The 13,940-nt window shown below is 40.6% G+C and overlaps 1 protein-coding gene across 1 annotated transcript in view; it reads left to right on the forward strand.

The window, feature by feature from the left end:
- LOC309564891 (serine/threonine-protein kinase D1-like) overlaps positions 1-13,940 on the forward strand; it is a 165,476-nt gene that overhangs the window by 125,049 nt on the left and 26,487 nt on the right. The window contains exons 6-9 of the mRNA XM_082269580.1: positions 47-130; positions 7,057-7,204; positions 9,116-9,227; positions 11,259-11,336. Coding sequence (XP_082125706.1) covers positions 47-130; positions 7,057-7,204; positions 9,116-9,227; positions 11,259-11,336 — 422 coding nt within the window. The remainder of the gene's footprint in view (positions 1-46; positions 131-7,056; positions 7,205-9,115; positions 9,228-11,258; positions 11,337-13,940) is intronic.

Raw genomic sequence — 13,940 nt, forward strand, 5'->3', positions numbered from 1 at the left:
TTATTCATTGTAAAAGAGGTTAATTGAGCACACTTTTTCTATACAGATTGCAAATTTAACTGTCACAGGCGTTGTGTGCCAGATGTGCCCGATGAATGTCTTGGAGAAGTGTCAAACACTGATGGAGAAGGTAATGTTGACAGAATTGTTCAAGGCTGGATGCACTTTTTTCTCTTTTTTTTTTTTTTTTTTTAACTTTCTTTGAAGTGTCACAGTACATGGCACTGCTGCATGGTGCCATTAATTTTGCTGCAGAAAAATGCAAACATGCCACAAATAGGAATCATTTTTTTCTATGTGCCCTACATATGACCTGCATTTTTCCAATGTGGAAAAATTCAAGGCACTCCACATAGTGTGAACAAGCCCAGATACTATTGTTTAACAATAAATATCAGAAATGCTTTATTTTCAGGCTCAGTTTACACTACTGCAATGCGACTCTAGTGAGATTTACAGTGCGATTATGTGGTGCGACTTTGCATATTATATGGGGTGAGTTGCACTGTAAATTGCACCAGGAACCTTTTCCAAACTTTCATTGTTTTGAGTCGCATTGATTAGAATGCGGCGCCATGAAAACAATGAAATTTCCCTGGTCATGCGATTCAAGGCACATCGGAAGTCACCTTAGTATGAACAAGGCCTTAACAGTCTTTTTGTTTTACCAAAAACTGCTGAAATTCAGATTATCAATTTTTTGGTAAATAAGGTTTTTTTTTTTTTATAAATATAAAGCACATTATGTGTCCTAATATACAGCAAGAATTAAAAACTGCTGTCTTTTGAGCTCATGTCAAATGCCTGGTCCAAGTCTGAAAGGATAATTTTCTGTCTACCCCCCCCCCCCCCCCCCCCACCAGCCCAGTAATCACTCCCTGGGACTGTGGAAACTTTCTGGAAATTCACATGGTGGGAAAAAGCTAAAGATAGGCACTCTAAGATATACTCCTAATCTCACATGAACATACTTGCCAACAGTCCTGATTTTCCCGGGACAATCACGATTTTCAGACCCATGTCCCGGGCCCCCGGCCTGTGATCAGGAAATTGGCTTTGTTCTGGTGTTCTGTGGGCTACCTGTCAGATCACTGGCATGGCCGAAACTAATCAAGGTCACCATCCTCCTCTTTGTACAACAATAAGTTATTAATACATAAGGAGACTTTTCATCACATCTATCGAATAGCCAATGAGCTTGTCCTTTATCAACATTAAGTTCCTCCCCTCTCCCTAGTATGGGTATACCATCACCAATTGAACATCCTACCATTTCTTCTTTGATTGTTTTCATATACTTATGCACATGGACCCAATAAATGGATTGCTAGGGTGGTTGAGAGTATGTTTTTAGATGTGTATGATGGGAGTTTTGGTACCATTTTAATGATTTGCCTTTTTGCAGCACAGACTCTGTCCTGTGATTTTTTTTTGAACTATTAAAGATTATTTTTTTGCAGCCCACTGAGTATTGGTTGTATTCATAATACACAATATTTGTTGTGTTGGATGGTTGAGTATAAATTGGGTTTTTATCTCAGTGTTTCCAAATTGACATGGTGGCAGGTAGCAGTAGGGGATCTGCGTGAGAAAACATATACACCCAGCCAAGAGAAATACAAATATTGTTCAGGAGCCAAGACTTCCATACTGTAAATATATCAAGCCTGGACCAGAGTTTTGGTTTAGGAAGTATATGCCTACTCTAGATAATGCCTGAACAAGGATGGAACCAGAAAGGAAGATTAAGGCATTAAGGTTTTTTTAAATCTCTTTGAGAGGTAATACATACCTATAAGTGATTTTGCTTGTACAGCAATTAGCATATTTCAGTAATTTGATGTACTGTAATGTATATGAGCCTATGCCCATTTTAAACATGTTTTGACATAACTATAGGGAAACCTTTTTAAATTTGTATTTTTGTCCATCCTTTCTTGATAGTTACATGGCATTGTCCCAGAGAATGACCCTGGCTGGCAGGGCAGGAGACCTAGTTTTTCTTTGCTGCAGTCAAGTAACACTAATAGGTCTTGTCCCACCCCCATCCTAATATGCAGTGGATTGCTAGAGGCTGATAAGTTAAAAAAACACTAGAGGAATTTAAAATATATCAATAATGGCGTTATAATAAATACAGAACTGCATTATTTCTGTTCTTTATATCTACCTGGAGATCAGCTTTAGGATAAGTAGAGCTTACCCAATACTTTTTCCTTACTATATTCACATATATTTTAGTGATTCTTGTTAAATCAGTTAATGAGTAACATTGTATAAGTGTCACAACAGAAGCTTGTCTCCCTATTTCACTGGTAAACTAAAGGCTGGATTGCACCAGGAATCGCACAGAAACGCACTTGTGTTGCTGTGCAATTTAAGTGTAACGCATTTTCAGCACATTCATGAGCTGAAATCGCACCAAAAGCAGTGCATGTACTACTTTTAAAAATGCACTGCAACCGGATCACATGGTACTTTGGTACCATGCGATCTGGTGCAGGCAAGCACACTGTGTTTGCTACCTGAGTTTGGGGTGTCGTTACCTTTACACTGGCAACTGCTGCATAATGCAGACACAGCGTGTTTTGAACGTGGCTCGGGAAAGGCTCACAGAACCTGCACCACCTCCCATTGTGAACCAGCACTAACACCCCCCCCCCCCCCTACTCCCCCCATCCTCCTGGTCCTTGCTGCACCTACCTTTGTGGGTGATCGTTTTATGGTGCACTGGTCCTGGGGTTTAAAGACCATTCTGTTCTTCCCCTTCTTTCCCTAAGGAGATTGGGACAGATCAGGTTCTGATTTGTCAGCTCTGGCATGTGACTGCATTAGCAAGATTTTTTAATTGCTGCAGAGAAACTCTGCTCACCTAGGCACCCTTGGTGCAAAGTAGTGAGTTAAGATGGGTACACACAATAAGAATATCGGATGCATGATCGTACATTTTTTTTTTTTCCATGCTAGTCTAATATTGAGAACGAATAGCTTTACTAGAGTTACCAAAAATTCTCGTAAGACAGAATACAACTTTAAGCAATAATGTACGGTATTGTAATGTATTCTTTCATTTCTGAGCATGCGTGTCATTGGTCACTCGATTTTTACAAATACTAATATTTTTACAAGTACGAATGTTGTACTTGTTAAAGGAAAATAGCTTGTTCTGTTATCGTATGAGAAATCTTTTTGTGCTTGTGCCTTCGAATATTTTTGCATGAACTGTCATGATAGGCTCTCGAAAGCTATGTTCTAAAGATCAGATTATTGGATGATTTTGCATGAGGGTTCTGGACTTAATGGTGACCTCCTTCAAGACACTTCTGTATGCCCAATTTCACTACAGACCATTGAAACTATCAATCTAATGGTTTTGACAAGTGAGCTCAGTCTTCTGGACCATCATATCCTCCTGACCCGCAAAATCAGACTTCCTCTGGCATGGTAGGTCATGAGTTTAGTGCTGGAGTCAGCGAGGTCCTTCCTCCCACTGGTCTGCAAGGTTCTCACAATAGATGCAGGTCTATTCGAATACCCTCTCAGTACAGGGGACTTGGTTGCTGGAGAAAGTCCATCTCCCAGTCAATATCCAAGAACTCAGACCAATTGGCTTGTCCCTCCCTTTCTGAATTGGCTGCCTTAAGTGGGGTACACACTAATAGAAAATCTGCCGAAAATTCCCTTCCGAGGTAAAATCGTACGATGTTTGGCTAGTGTGTACACAACTTTCAGCAGTGGATGCCGACATTTTCAAAGAAAAAAAAAACAGAGGGACATCCCCAGACGACCAATTTTCGTTTAAAGTGTATGCAGTACGTCCGCGAAAAATCGGATACGAAAGACCACGCATGATCTGAAGTTGCTGACGACCTGGAAGTCTAGGAACAAATGTCCAAAAAAAATAAATAAATCGGACGAGAAATTTCGTGAACATTATGCACTGTCAACTAAAAACGGTTATGACCGCTGAACATGAGAGAGAAAAATCGGAGGATATTTCGTCCGATTTTCGTTAAGTGTGTACGAGCCTTTACCCTGTAAGGAGCACTTTTCTTTCTTTACACAAAGACAAGGTTGTTCTGAGGCCCAAAGCTTTTTATCTTGCCAAGGGGATTTCTTTTTTCCATCCTAATAAGGACAATATCCTGCTATCTCTTTCCTGCTCTGAAACATCCTAAGGAGATCTCTTTCCATTGTCTTCATGTGGCACTTGCTGTTTGAGTTTGTTTCTCAGCTACAGCTTCCTTACAGCAATCTGTTTTTCATACATAAAGGTTTCTGTAATGGGCATTTGCTTCCATTCTACCATTGCTAGATGGATTCAATAAGTTACCATTCAGGCCTCTTTTCTCAGGGACAAGGTTCCTCCTTTTTATAATGTTCCTGCGAGCAAAAATAGGTCTAGCACAAATCTGGATATTGCAGTGGGCACAGCACTCTCTCATAAGTGTGAAAATAAATGGAATAAATAGTGCCACGCAATATAAAGTGCTCACAATGGGGTAAGTATGCGATATGTGATAATAAATAAATTCAGTGATTATCAAAGAGTATGTGCATCGAATAAATTATTGTGTCCAGTTAGATAATAACCAACATAAAGTGCAAAGGTGCATATGTGTTCCACAATACAGTGAGTTTAAAGAAATAAAAAGAATATATACTGTAAACAATATTCACTCTGTAGATGTATTATATAAAGTATGGAAAAAAGGAGGTGCGCTGATATGAGGATAAATAAAGCAGCAACCAAAGATCCAAATAACCTGATTTGGAATAAGTGAAATGAAAAAGTTGTGTCTGGTGTGCTAAATGTGAAGGTTTACATAGACAAAACCATAAATTGACCTTGACAATATAGTTCAACAAATTACCGTGAATTTACAACAAAAAGGTCTTAAAACCCACAAGTGTTGTATCCAGCAAAGGTGTTTCAAACCGTGAAAATTAAAAAAATTCCCCAAACAGGGTATAAATCCAAAAAATCCAAAAGTGAAATAGGGCAAAATTCAGTCCAAGTGTCGGTGAACGAATAAAAAGGTCCCACAGGATGATAGAACACCAACTGTGTCTAGTGAATCCCACCACCTATGAGAGTGGCTCCTTACCAGACAAATAGATGGACAGTGTGCAATGATTTCAAACGTAAAATGGTGGATTCCAGTAGATGGAAATAACTACCCCACTCTGTACCTCTTACCAGATGGTTGGTGTTATGGAGCATAAATATATCCCCTTGGGTAGGCATTTTCCTCAGCAGTAACGGCAAGTGGTGTAAGTACTGGTGTCCCCGTGGTGGTAATGTAGGCTCCTTTTTAGTTGGCCTAGGTCGTTCACCGACACTTGGACTGAATTTTGCCCTATTTCACTTTTGGACTTTGTACTTATACCCTGTTTGGGGAATTTATTTTAATTTTCATGGTTTGAAACACCTTTGCTGGATACAACACTTGTGGGTTTTAAGACCTTTTTGTTGTAAATTCACTGTAATTTGTTGATCTATATTGTCAAGGTCAATTTATGGTTTTGTCTATGTAAACCTTTACATTTAGTGCACCAGACACAAATTTTTCATCGTATTATATAAAGTGCAGAGCGTGCAAATGTAATCCACAAACAAATAACTGTATGAAAATAGTGAATTGGTAACGATTGTGGCAATTGGATTGTACACACCTTCCACTTAATAAAGTGAATTATAAATTGTAAACAATACCCACTCTGTAAACGTATTATATAAAATGCAGAGTGTGCAAACGTGATCACAACCAAAATACAACTGTATGGGACTAAGTGAATAGGTATTGATTGTGACAATTAGATTGTACGACATTCACTTAATAAAGTGATCAAAAAAGTGCTAGAGACGTTTTCCCGTGATAAGGAAAGTATTGTACTTCCCAAAGATGCACTCAATAAAGTCCACTTTTGGTGATCCAATGGTATCCTTCGTAGTGAAACATGCCTTCACCACAACACCCTATGTGACTGGGTCCTCACCTCCACTCCTGCCACCTAGCAATTTAAGCATAGGTCTCAAAGCACAATATGCCCTTCAAGGGCCACCTTTCCCGGAGCCACGGATGGTACGTCAGCCCTTCAGTAGAGCGTCACCCACTGGATAACTCCCCTCATGGTATTCAATCGGTGTAACATAAAAAGAAGGGGCGACTCCAATAGTGCTTCTACCTCTTTAAAACGTTTATTAATTCAAAAAGAAAAAGAAAGCTACTTAAATTTAAAAGGTGCTATAGTGCACCAAGCATGTATCAACTTTTCGTAAGCGTGTGTGATGGCAACAGGGTAGAAGTTTAAAATCTGTCAGAGCTGCTCAACAGAGCACCGCCCTAGGGGCCCTCCCCTACGCGTGGCGACACGGGGGTCACGTGTCTCCCTTAGGGGGAAATATGATTGGATGGTGCTAATAGCTTTACTTATATACAATCCATGTCTATTTAAACAAAAGCCGCCTCCTACTGTCCCGTGGCGTACATGCCGATTCCGCGGGACAGTAGGATGCGGCTTTTGTTTCCATAGACACGGACTGTATATAAATAAAGCTATTAGCACAGTAAGTATTACAAGCATGCTATACTCCATATAAAGTCTGATTTTACTATTACGGGTTTAGTAACACTAAGTTTTACCAGCTAAAGTTCTTTCCTTTGCAGACCCACAAGTGTTGCTGCTCTCTGACATATCCAGATCTATTGGATAGCGTTTCGCCTGTACTCTTTGGCTCTTTCTGCTGGCTACAACATTACTACTGGACATGGTAGTCACTAAAGAGCTGGCAGAATGAACCATAGATCCCAGCAAGGGACAAACAGTCTATTACACCTTTATGTCTTGGAAAGCAGCAGCAACACCTGTAGTTGAGCAAATAAATTAATACCAGCCACCCCACTAGACAGAAAAGTACATTTTTTTTTTTTTTTTTGTTTTACGGGTTTTTTTTAATCCCAAACTTTTTATCTGGCAACAGGGTCTTTAAAATAAAAAGAAAAATGGTGAAAACCATTTCTCGTATTTGAATGTTCTTTCTGTACAACACAGATGGAGACAGCTATAGTCAAGAAGCTGAAGATGAGGCTGAGAATGACCGGCCAGTCAGTATCAGTGGAAGTACGCATGATGAAGAAGAGGCTCTTATTAAGCGTAGGGAGAGCACTGTTAGTCCATGTGAAAACCCAATGTTTGATAGGTAACTATGAAACCTTTTATTATTATTATTTATTTCAATATTAGAAATGATTGCATAATAATAAGCTGTGTTTTGAAATGAGAATTGAGATGAGTAAATGAGACGAAATTTTAAATGAGACGAGTAAATTATGTAAATACAGTTGTCAAGTGTTCCTTAAAAGTGAATTCCAAGATATGCAAATATTATCTAAATATAAGAGATGTGTATATTTTTACTTGATGGTTACTCTGTATGTGCTTTGTAGAATCCTACCAGCTGTGTAGGTTCCTGTAATCCCGACCTATCACTGCAGTTCTCTTTCCTTGTGCAGGGTGACTGGTCTTGTTTTCCTGTAGCTTAATGAAGACAGCCTGTAATAGGTGGGCATGTTGGATCCCTTTCATAGCTCTGCTCTCTGTACAGACTTTATGCTGCACAGTGATAATGTCACTGCTCATTTATCTGGATCTGCAAAGGCATTTGGTGCACACAAAGTAGATTATATCCTATTGGCAATTGCAAAACACATTTAAATGGAAGTTTGTTATTTTTTTTTTTTTTTTATGCCCATAGTTCAGTTTTAATTTTCGGATTCTGCAGAGTAAAGCATCTTCATCTTACCCTCCTGAGGTGCCATGAATGAAACCATTGCCATCTGATCTTCCTTCCCTCCCTATTACTTTCCAAACTAAACTATGCTTTTGAGCCAGAGTCACAGTGTTGAGGTGCTGCTTTCCAGCACAACACACCTTCCAAAGGAATAAAAATGCATGGAACATGCACCTTGCATGTAAATATTTTCTACTAATTCCCCTAACATGTGAAGCAAAAATGTAGAGGTTTCAATGTAGCCTTACAGGGAGGAGAACATGTTGTTTTATTTTTTTTTTCTTCAATATTTTTGTGATACTTACAATAGGTAGACATACAACATATTGGAATTGGACAAAAAACAGGCTTTGAACTTTCTGTATTTTGTTTGAAATATGTGCGACCAGTGACACAATTTCTTTTTGCTTTGACACTATGAGGCTGATTTACTAACACTGGGGAGTACAGAATCTGGTGCAGCTCTGCATAGAAACCAATCAGCTTCCAGGTTTTATGTCAGAGAATCTGGTGCAGCTCTGCATAGAAACCAATCAGCTTCCAGGTTTTTTGTCAAAGCGCAATTGAAGAAGCTGATTGGTTTCTATGCAGAGCTGTACCATATTTTGCACTCTCCAGTTTCAGGCTGGGTTTCACCGCATCCAATTTGCATGACAGGCAAATGTGACTGGCTCTCAATGGAGCTGATTCACACATGTCCACAGTGGCCATGGTCCAAATTTAAAAAGGGTCCGGTGCCAGTTTGGGTCCTGTTCAGGTGCAAATTTAGGCAAAAATTTGGACCTGAATGGCACTTGAACTGGTGAACAGACACACACTGGACCCCAGGCACAAAGGCGCGGCCACATATGTGTGAACCAGGCATAAGTAAATCAATCCCTATACTATAGACCCTCCTGCCTCCTAAGTAGAATTAGCCAGGTAAACAGATTTCACTATGCAGAAGCAAGCTGCTATACCCTCCGTGGACTAGTTACTGACATAGGATGGTGAGTGTCAGGTTTAGATATAGTAAAGAATAGCAAATTCAGGTTTCCTGTTGATTTGGTGAAAATATCTGTAATCCATTGTATACAGACTTTTAATTGGTAACAAATGACAAAGAAAAATCCATTTTAATGAAGCTTTTTATGTAGGAAAAAATATTGAACTGTAGACATAATTTAATAATGATCCAAAATATTTCTCTCAAAATATTGAATTTGTGAAAAGTACCAGTTATTGCATCTTTTGAGCTGTTCATAATCTTGTCTGATCATAATGTGGTAATTGCCAGTTATTCTGTGAGAACTTCACTAAAATTGTCTCTTATTCATTTAGTAACTTCATTCCCCTTATGAGAGTTGTACAGTCTGTGCGATATAACAAAAAGAAAAACAGCTGTGTGTTGATGGAAGGCTGGCTTGTCCATTTCACCAGCAAAGACAGTATGGTGAGTAAACATACAATAACAGCTTTATAGAGTATTCCAACACACCGCTAATCCATACTGTAGGGCAGTGGTCCTCAACCCTGGTTTACAGGGCCCACTAACAGGCCAGATTTTAGGTATTACCTTGGGAAGATGCAGACTAGAGTACTGCAATCACTGAACAGCAAATTATATCACCTGGGATGTATTTCAGTTATCTTGAAAATCTGGCCTGGTAGGGGGCCCTGTAGGCCAGGGTTGAGGACCAATGCTGTAGGGTATTCTAGCCTTTTCTTACAAAGGATTTTGTATTATCCCACATCAGCCAACAACAGTGCATCTTATATTAAAGTAAAACTAAAGGCAAAACTTTTTTTTTCCGGTTTTGGATAGAGTGGAGAGGGATTAGAACCCCTGTCAATTTGTATTGCTTTCTGTTTCCCGGTTAAAGAGATAAACCCCCCCTCTCTATTTGTCCTGTTCACCATTATCATTGAAAGTGAAAGTAAAAGAAAAACCCAATCTAGTACTACTCCCTTGGGAGCTGCTGATTACGGGTTCCCCTGGGTTACCATTAGCAACAACACGACAGTTCAACATTCTCCAAGTAATTTGGGCTCAGTCAGGAAACAGTCTAGGAGCTTTGGTTTTTGTGTTTTTATTGAGAACTTGGATGGGAGAAGGGAATGAGTGGGATGCTCCAACTTGTGTTACTATGCACAAGTAACTGGGACGACTGAATAATGCTGAATGTTGCTAGGCCACTGCTTTACCTTGTCAGTCAGTAGCAGTGACGTAGTAAGAAACGAACTGTCTGAGGTAAACTGTACTGTACTGCAGAACAAACTTCAGGGTCCTTCCTGGCACCCGCTTTGTTCCTATACTTTAGGGTCAACTACATGGCACCCCCTTTACTGTTACACTTCCTGTGTGAGCTAACTCCTTGATCCCCCTGACTTCTCTGGAGTGGTCCCTCTTCCTGGGCAGACCCCTTGGCAAGTCCCTGAGTATACTGTTTTTCCTGAGAGACTCTGGCACCAACTCCACTGTCAACACTCTAGATCCTCTGCAGCTCAGCTCCACACCCGGTTCACTAGGCCGACTGCCTAAGACCACTTTCCTCTGACACTGCAGGAGGACAGACCAGCCGTCTGCCTCCTCCTGGGACTCTGCTTCCCACCAAAGATGCCCTGTCACATGTCCCCTTCGTTTTTATGGCCAATCCCAGGATACATTGCAGGAATGCCCTCCCTCATGGACTGCCATAAACCCTGATGTGTCACTGGCTGGGTTTTCTCCACTATCCAACAAGCTCCCTCATTGGATGCAGTGGGGGACACTCCCTCAGACCCAGTAAATCACACCTGGAAACATGTGACAGGCAAACTAACAGATCAGGCTCCCCTGATAAGCAGAAGGAGCAAATAGATTATTTTTCCTAGCAACTACCTATGAGGGTGCTACATCTACCCCCCACCAAAAATGAGCCACGTCCCGTTGGCTCTGGAGCAGCCGCCCCTTATAAAAATCCCTACTAGAAAAATTCCAGAGGAGTATCCCACAAACTTGGAAAGGGGGAAAAGGGAACACAAATATATAAGCAATAAATTAGGTGGAAAAATATATATATGTATCCGCTATACAATATAATACAATTTAGGTGCATTTAGGCAATGCACCCCCACCAAGCAAATCCTGCTTGCTCTTAGAGTTAAAAACTTTTCTTTCTTAGTTTTGACTAGAGTTGTAAAGGGTTAGAATGCCTCTCACCGGCCTTATTGGGGAAGTTCTACCTCAACATTGTCACCAGGACAGGAAATGAGGGGAAATTTAAGACGGCACAGATTCCAAAAAAGAACGTCCTGTCCAGAAAAAAAAAAAAAACATTTGGCTGAAGATGCACTTTGAGGTAGAAAAGCCTAGCTATATGTACTGTACATTGTTTACCTGCTAAATTAGGCAAGAGTTGTGTGTGTGTGTGTGGCGGGGGATCTGGAATTGGGTACTTTTATTGATGTGTTGTCATTTTTCATTAGTTGTTTTCTTTTACAGAGGAAAAAGCATTACTGGCAACTGGACAGTAAATGCATCACATTATTCCATAATGACACTGGTGGCAAATATTACAAGGTATGAACATGTCATTTTATGTACAATCCTATTGCTGCATACCTAGTACAAAACCATTATATCCCAATATTTAATTACACTGTTCCAGATCTATGAATGTTTATACTGTATCTTCTAGCACAAAACCAGATCCTTACAATTTCGCACTTGACTATACCATGCCAGATCATTGTAAATTTGTGTGTACTAATGCCATACCAGACCATTACATGTCTATGCTTGAGTACACCGTATCAAATGATTGTATGTACATAGCAACATTGACCATTTGTTTGTATGTACATTATAACACCATATAAAACCACCGACCATTCCAGCCGGTTTCTTGACTGTTACACAATAGAAGATCCTGTTACCATGTCTCCCTATACTGGTTTATTACATAACAAATGCCATTTCATTCAATCTTCTAACTTAGGTTTGATGCTGTAAAAACAAGGGCCTCATTTACCTTAAGCAGATAAATATTGCCCTAATAAACTGTTAAACCGGTCCTGTGTAACTCTTGCAATTTCTCTACAATTGAAATAAAACAAAACATAGCTCATATTATCCTGTTTTTCCTGTTTGTTATCTGGGGTGCTTTTGTTATTCATAAAGAAAATGTAAAGAAAAAAAGCATGGGTAATCCAAATCAAGTAAACATAATTCTATAAGCAGATTGAGCATACTTAATGGGCATTTAATGAAATGCTCTTTACCTGTTTGATTTTGTAGTGTCAAAAAGATGCAAGCTTAAATACATGCATGTTGTAGCACTGTCCCCGTAGGGCTTTCTATCTGATGACATGTTGAGCCTCCTATGATTCCCAGTAAACAGTCACTTAGAGTACAATTCACACATTCAACCTTAATCCCAATGGCTCATTGCTCAATAAACAGTCCAGGGGTATTGGTTTTTAGTATTATTGTGGAACTTGGACGGGAGAAGGGAATAGTGGGATACTCCAACTGGAACTATGTACATTGAATAAGGAAAACTCTCACTTGGCCTCACCAGGTTGCTTGTAGAAGCAGTCACACTGCCTAAACCATACTGCAACATGTATGGAAAAGGTTAAGTCTCCTTGCTCTTTCTCCAGCAATAGACTTGGTGATCTACATTCTCTTCAGGATACTTGCTAGCATCCCCTTTACTGACACCCGTCCACTGACTCTTCTAGCTGCAGGGGGTTCCCCCCTAAGGTCAGGCCCCTTGACACAGATCTGTACTCACTGTACTGCAGAATCAAATCCTTCAGTGTTTCCCCTTCGAGTCAGCTCCACAGGACCTCCGGGCTCAGTTCCACTCTAGCTCTTTGGGCCCTCAGGTCGGCCACCTGAGGCTGCATGACACTTCTACAGAGGAGGAGGCAGCTGTCCCCTCCCCCTGGGACTCCACTCTTGAAGTTGAAAGACCCTGCGCACATTTGCTCCTGGCATTTATACAGTGTCTCAGCATGCACCGAGGCACTTTCCTCTGCCAAATCACCAGGGCTGTACTAAATGCCTATGCAATCATTTGTCAGGTTTCCTCCCACTGTCCAATATGCCTCCCTATTGGACCAGTGTGAAACACTCTGCAGACAGACTGAATTGCACCTGAGAACATTGAGAAGACCTCACTAAAAGATCCTGCTCTCTGGTGGGCAGAGAACAATATAGATTTACCTGCAATCCCTCTGGTAAGCAGAAAGGATTCAAAACTATACTCTCTCTATAGCACCTATCTAGGAGGGTGCTACATCCACCCCCTGCCAAACTGAGCCATGTCCTCACTGGATCTGGGCAACCGCCCCTACAAAAACATCTATACAAAAATGTACAAGGAATAGCCCACAAACTTGGAAAGGAGGAAAAGGGAAATAACACATGTACAGGGCCATGGGGCATACCCCATATGTGGCCAGTAAATACAATAAATGAAGTGAAAAAATATATATTTCTGCTGTACAATATATATACACATAGGGAAGGTACCAGGTGCATTTGAACCAATGCACCCCCCGCCAACCAAATATCTGTCAGATAGGTGAAGGTTAGACATCCTACCTAACTAGACTACAAGTATCCTTTGTTCATATATACAATGATGGACAGTGGATAGTCTCTCCAAGGCCCGAAGTTCCTCCACAAGCCTGCAAAGGAAAAGGATAAGTACATAGTAACTTAAACATCCTACATACTTACAGTGAGACTGCCCTCTCCATAGAGGCGACCTACTCACCTGCAGAATCTGTGACTCTGACATTCCTGTAGAGATCTTCAATACTGCTGGCCCCCTAATGGCACGCTTGACTCTGTTGTGCACCTGTGATATACAAAACAAAACAATTCCTGACAATCTGACAAACTAACACATTAGCACTATATCCGTTTGATTAGCAATAGGCACAGTCCCTCTCAGGTACCAGGGCACTGACTATTTCCTATCCTAGTCAGCCCCATAAGTTAGGATGAAGAAATGCGGAGTCCACTCCACCCGACTGGTGTTCAGTGTCCTTCCCTCTGTAACACATCTCCTGGCTTGCTAGAGCCTGAGCAAAGCTTGCCTTACTTGTGAGTCTCTGTAAGAACTCGTCAAGGGATCCTTCACTATGGCATCTCTCTCTCTGAAGATGCAAT

Source organism: Pelophylax lessonae (assembly GCF_965119305.1).
Source record: "Pelophylax lessonae genome assembly, chromosome: 10".
Classification (NCBI taxonomy): Eukaryota; Metazoa; Chordata; class Amphibia; order Anura; family Ranidae; genus Pelophylax; species Pelophylax lessonae.